Source organism: Neomonachus schauinslandi, chromosome 5, assembly GCF_002201575.2.
Source record: "Neomonachus schauinslandi chromosome 5, ASM220157v2, whole genome shotgun sequence".
NCBI classification, from domain to species: domain Eukaryota; kingdom Metazoa; phylum Chordata; class Mammalia; order Carnivora; family Phocidae; genus Neomonachus; species Neomonachus schauinslandi.
The window spans coordinates 74,699,532-74,705,531 of NC_058407.1; the positions used below are offsets into that span (position 1 = coordinate 74,699,532).

Sequence of the window (6,000 nt, forward strand, 5' to 3'; positions counted from 1 at the left end):
CCTGGCTATATTCTAGATCACTGATGCTGCAAAAAGTTTAAATATTGGAAAAGCGTAGCTTTGCTGAAGTATGGTAAGGACAATAGTTTCAATGAGGTAGGTATTATCTTTCACATAGTAAAAGTAACAATATTCTGTATTCACCATTGAAGTGATACATCAGGTATCAGTGAAAGTTACATAAGCTGAGACGATTTTCAAGTCAGTTCTCATTATTGACAATGACTGTTCAAGATCTATTTTAATGTGTATCTGCTTTTCTGAACAATCTTGGTGATGCTACTCTGCTACCCCTTCATCCCCCAATTCCTCCTTCGCCCATTCTTGGCGGGCATTTAAGAAATAGCCATTACATTTAATACCTGTTTAAACTTAGCTAAGACTATTGTGATGTAAGTCTCTGCATTGAATTATATAAAGATTGAAGTAATTTTTTTCACTTGTCTGCATAGTGAAACCCAGATATTCCTTTGTATCTTAAGAGGTTCAACACATTAAACAGTTCAAGAGGCAGTTGACAACATGGGCTATGCTAACAAAGGAAGATACCCATAAACAACAGCAAAAAATTACTACATTACCACTGAAAAGGGCTTTACGATCACACCCAGTTAATATCCTTTAACTAAAGGCACAAATAATTTAATTGATTTGTTTAAGGTCATACCACTAGTTAGTGGACAAGCCAGAAGCAGCACCAAAACGTCCTGGTTCCATTGGTTCTATTATATACTACTTATTTTTAACATTTCATTTTTCATTTTTAGCTGTGACAAAATATATATAACATAAAATTTACCGTCTTAACATTACTAACATTTATGTTTGCATATTTGAACAAAGGCAATGTAACAGTCACCAACCAGAGCAACAAAGGAGAACATATTATCACCATGTAGAAATTAAATCCTAATCCTCCCTTTTATTTTCTTAAAAAGATTTATTTATTTATTTATTTATTTGACAGGGAAGGGGGAAAGAGCACATAAGCAGGGGGAGTTGCAGGGAGAGGGAGAGGAAGAGACGCAGGCTCCCTGCTGAGCAGGGAGCCAAATTTGGGGCTCAATCCCAGGACCCTGGGACTGTGACCTGAGCCGAAGGCAGAGCTTAACGGATTGAGCCACCCAGGTGCCCCCTAATATTCCCTTTTAGATGAGAGACACATGTGGTGTCTTTGTATCAATAGCTCTGCAGAGAAAATTGCATTTTTGTTCCTAGATACAGCATGTGCCATCCACTACTTATATTTCGTATAGGAGAAAGGCCAGCTGTAGTACTTCATTGCACTAGCTTAATAAGAAAGGCCCTATTTAAGTCTCTCCCAAACCAAACACCACTCATCTATGAAAATGTACAGATAATAATACAGGACAGGAAAAAAAAAGTACTACCCAGCAACCACAGGCATTACCAATGAAAATATTAATAAGAATAGCTCTTACTGTTTTATAAACACTTGCTGGTGGCATCATCCCAACTATTAAAGCACAAATGTAGGAGTCTTGAGCTTCTTGATTCTAACCTCCTCTTCTGTTCACCATGGTTCAAGCACAGCGGCACTAAAATCTACCACTACATCAAGATGTAGTGAAGAGATTCACTTTGCAATGTCCTGTCTCTTTAATGTTTCAGATAATGTTACCAAGTATGACTCACTTTTCTTCCACCCACTTCCTTATTTAAACTTTCTCTGCCTGACAGTATTTAAAATTTATTCACTAACTGGAAGAAAATAAATCCCTGGCTTTTTGTCTATTTGGGACCTTTTTCAGGGTTAGTAAAAACTGTACCATAACGTGGATTTCATTTTAGTTAAAATTGTCAACACATCAGTCAATCACTTTTTACTCTGATTTTAGTATTAGTCCTTTTGAATTTCTCCCTATGTTAATGCCACTTAAGCCACGGCACCATAAAAAATCCTAAATAAATTTAGAACTTGATTTGTCATTTACAGATTTTCCTATAATTGCCAAATTTTCAATTCTCAACTCTCCTACACAGATTACTATTTATAATTAAAAAGAGAAACTGAGCAATGGGAACTTTTTTTTTTTTTTGGTCCTCAGAGACATAAACAACTTTCTCTTCCAGGGAACTGTATAATGATGGTTCTATTGCACCTCTGATCTGAGAAATTCCAGGTACTTTGTAAAAGCTGTATTTATTAATTCTTCCAAAACACCATATTGACAGGAATAAAGAATACAAATGCAGTGGTCTTGTTCCTAGAATTGTAGCAAAGCTTCTCTGTCGCCCAGGTAAATTATGAACATATCTCACCAGCAAATCAGCTCCTTGTAAGCTTAGATTTTGCACCTGGACATATATGCCATTGAAGCAATTTCACTGAACTGCTGCTCTCTTTAGAAACAATCTGAACTTCTAGTTTGCCACAGCCTCCCCTCTCTCCAGAACATTACTCGTGGATGCTGTATTTGTGGATACTTCCTGCATTTACACACTTAAGTTTGTGATTTTTTTGCATCAGGGACACAATACTGGCCTGTGAGTCAGGGCACCAAGGGTCCAGGCTATTATGTGACCTGAAAAATCACTTCAGCTTTCTGGAACTGTCTCTACTTCTATAAATGAACTGCTTAATTAAGATGATCTTTAAAGAGGCTTCTAAATCCAAGATTAAGTAGATTGTTTTAAAACTATACTAATTACAAATTAAAAAAAAAAAAACAGTCAGAAGCCTGGAAAGAGTTACGGTTACAATCTGTTGACTAATTTGTGAATACTTCCGTATTTGTGTCCTTAAATGAAACATTTGCTGGTGCAAGTTACTCTTCCAGGTCTAGACTAGAAATGTGTGAAAAGTGAAAATCATACAATTTCCTCTTGCTTAGCCCATAAATATTAGGGATGTAGCCCTAATATCTAGAGCAACAAAGAACATTTTCTTCCTAAGTAAAAAAAAAAAGCAAGCTTGTGGTTTTCCTATATTAAAGTCTTCAGAATGTTCTGACTCTTGAAATCATAATAGAAAGATCAACAGAAACTACACCAGAAAAAGTGAAATATTTCCTCATAGAGTAGGGGAAACATCCATTAGCAGCTAAAGTTTAAAAATTGTTTAACTGGCGGTGTGGGTGATCTGACTCATTCATTTCACGGGTGCTATTAAGTAGAGTTTTAAAAACAGTGGAACAGTTGGTGCTTCTTCCTACTTATGAGCCAGTCTCATGCTTTACCTTCATCTCGTGGTGCTGGTCCAGCTGGTCCAGTTCCAGAGGGCTTTCTCCATCTTCCCGCTCTTGCACCTTGGCTTCTGTGTCCGCCCTTTCTTCTTCTAGGGGGAGCACCTGGCTGACTCTGGCAGTCCTGCAGGTACTGTCAGAAACATTTCTGTCATAGTCCTTTGCTGTGGGGGATGCAGGGCCTGTGGTTGCTTCCTCCTCTCCTTCTCCATTCACTAAGTTCACAGCATGCAAGTGTTCAGAGGTTTGAACTGGAGTTTCTGGGCTACGAGTGGCCACTTTATCCTCCTCACATTCCATCTGGTTTGGTGCTGCCATCACACCATTAGCCACACCAGTCTGTACACCCTGAGTTGGATCTGCGTCATTTTCCGGCTTCGGAGGTGGGTGTGAGGAGAGGAGCTTTTGCTGAGGGGTGGTTGTCAGTCCATGCCTTCCTGGGGTTCTAGGAACATTCAGGTTCACACCAGAGTCTTTCTTCAAATCACTGTAATTTGATAATGTGCTAAAAGATAAAATACAAAAGAAGTATGTAAACACTGGCATGGAAAAGTTCTAGAAGACAGACCAGCTTATTCCAATTGAAAGGAGATACTTCATGAAGACTTTTTTCCTCTGATGGTTTTAGAAACATGGATTGGAATAGTTGGGCATAGTTCTCAGTCTCGGGATGCTACACACACTTAAGTAAACATTTAAGTAAAGATGGTAAGACTGAGCATTTGCTATAGGGTCTGGAACATTTCCTTGTGCTGTGCGTCAATATGGTTCGTCAGTAAGGACTGAGATGTGAGAAGTATTTAGAGTGAAAGCCATCTTTTCCCAAGATTTTTACTTTCATACATTTTAAAAACAAGTATCATCAGATCCCAATTTATGAACAGGTTAGAAATCAAAGGTTATTTCTGTTTAGAGAGCAGAACACATTCTCAGAAACGTTGATACCCCTGCTGCCATAACCTAACCGACCTCTCTGCTTCCAGCCTCCATCCTCTCAAATCCAGTCTCTCAAGGTCGACCACAGAGGCCCAACTCTCGGAGGGCACCCGGTACACTTAGAAGGTAAATCTGGCATCCTGCCCCCGACCTAGGAGTCTGTACACACGAGCTCCTACTTGCCCTGGCCTCGTTCAGTTCCATTTGTCCTCACTCACTGTCTCTTGGCACTCCTGTCTCCCTGCTGTTCCCATGCGTGCATCTAAGGGTCTCTGCAGCTGCTGTTCTCTCTGCCCAGGACGACCTTCCCCAAGACATCGGTGTGGCTGACTCCTTCCCATCATTCAGGATTCTGCTCAGATGTCACCTCAAAGAGGCTTTCTTGGATTATTCTATGTATTACAAGTGCACTCTACCATGAACTACACATCTTGTTTTAGTTTTCCTTAAAGCCCTTATTACTTGATATTATATATAACCCTACTAGTACAATAGAACTGCCAATATATTACAATGTCCCTATATAAATATTTGCATAACATTTTAATCTAGGATTCCGGGGAGGAAAAACAGAAATCTCTGGGCTGCAGTGTTGGAGAGATTCCTATGACCTAATAAGGAGACAAAATGAATACAGACTAATACTTTGGGAGGGTGCAGACCGCGCCTATCTTGTTCTCTGCTTTCTTCCCACTTCATAACACAGTGCTGGGCATATGGAAAGTACTCAGGGATCAATAAAGAGTAACTGTAACTGTAATGGTGATCATGAGAGTCACTCAATAACAGCAGCTAGCATTTATTAAGTGCCGGAAAATACATGGTATTCTTTACATTATTTGTTTCAACCTCATAATAATTCTAAAACAGGACCCCAAAATAGAGAAATTGAAGCTTAGAAACTTGCATAGTGAGGTGATGTCACATGGCTAAGAAATGATACTGCTAGAGTCTGACCCTGAAGTCTGATTCAAACTCCATGGTCTTAAGCCCACACTGTGACACACTAGAACATGGAGGGAAGGAGCAGCAGGTGAGTGGCCTGCATACAGAACATGGGAAGAAAGTCCAGGTCTAGCCTCTTCCCCGGTGCCGACAGAGGTTATGGGCTAGAGGACACAACAGTACAGTCCATGGACAGTGCTCAGATGTGGGTTACCTTCTCTATTCATTCTACTCCTCCCAGACACTGCTGATCTGGAATGGAGAATAACCATAGACGGCAAGAAAGTTAATAAGAGACATGGTAAGCTCAGCACCACAGGAAGGGAAGGAAAAATTGGGCAGGGAAAATGCGATATATATATAAAAGTTGGTGGCTGTCAATGTAAGTAAGTGTTACATACTCCACCATTAATATGTGCCTTCTAGGGGAGCATACTCTTGGCCTAGACGATTTCTCAAGCAGTCCTTGGAGATTTAAATGGCACGGTCTTCCTTTTCTTCCCTACATCAATGTCCAGAAACCCAGGAGAAAGATCCTCAGCAGATCCTCTGAACCAACTTCAGACTTGCTTAGGATTTTTGGAAAGGACTGTTTTGGATGAAAGGTAAGTATTTCCTGTAATAAGTGATCTCCAGGGGACATGCACATGGAGGTGGGATAGAGATAAGGTGGTGAGAGGTCAGTAAAAGCAGTGGTTGAACCAATACATATATTCCTGCTGTTTTGTGGATGCCAAGAGCATGGGGAAAGACAGTTTGCCTTGAAGTGTCCTTAGGAAAAAACAGTGTTCAGTTTTGTGCAAGATGTTATTTCTTTCTAAAATCCTGACATCTTTCATGGGTTAAAAAGAGTAGTTTCTGAAAGGAAGGAAGGAAGGAAGGAAGGAAGGAAGGAAGGAAGGAAGGAAGGAAG

The 6,000-nt window shown here is 40.0% G+C and overlaps 1 protein-coding gene across 1 annotated transcript in view; it reads right to left on the bottom strand.

The window, feature by feature from the left end:
- Positions 1 to 6,000, bottom strand: part of FGD4 (FYVE, RhoGEF and PH domain containing 4) — a 210,040-nt gene that overhangs the window by 42,840 nt on the left and 161,200 nt on the right. The window contains exon 4 of the mRNA XM_021690470.1: positions 3,201 to 3,711. Within this exon, the coding sequence (XP_021546145.1) occupies positions 3,201 to 3,711 (511 nt within the window). The remainder of the gene's footprint in view (positions 1 to 3,200; positions 3,712 to 6,000) is intronic.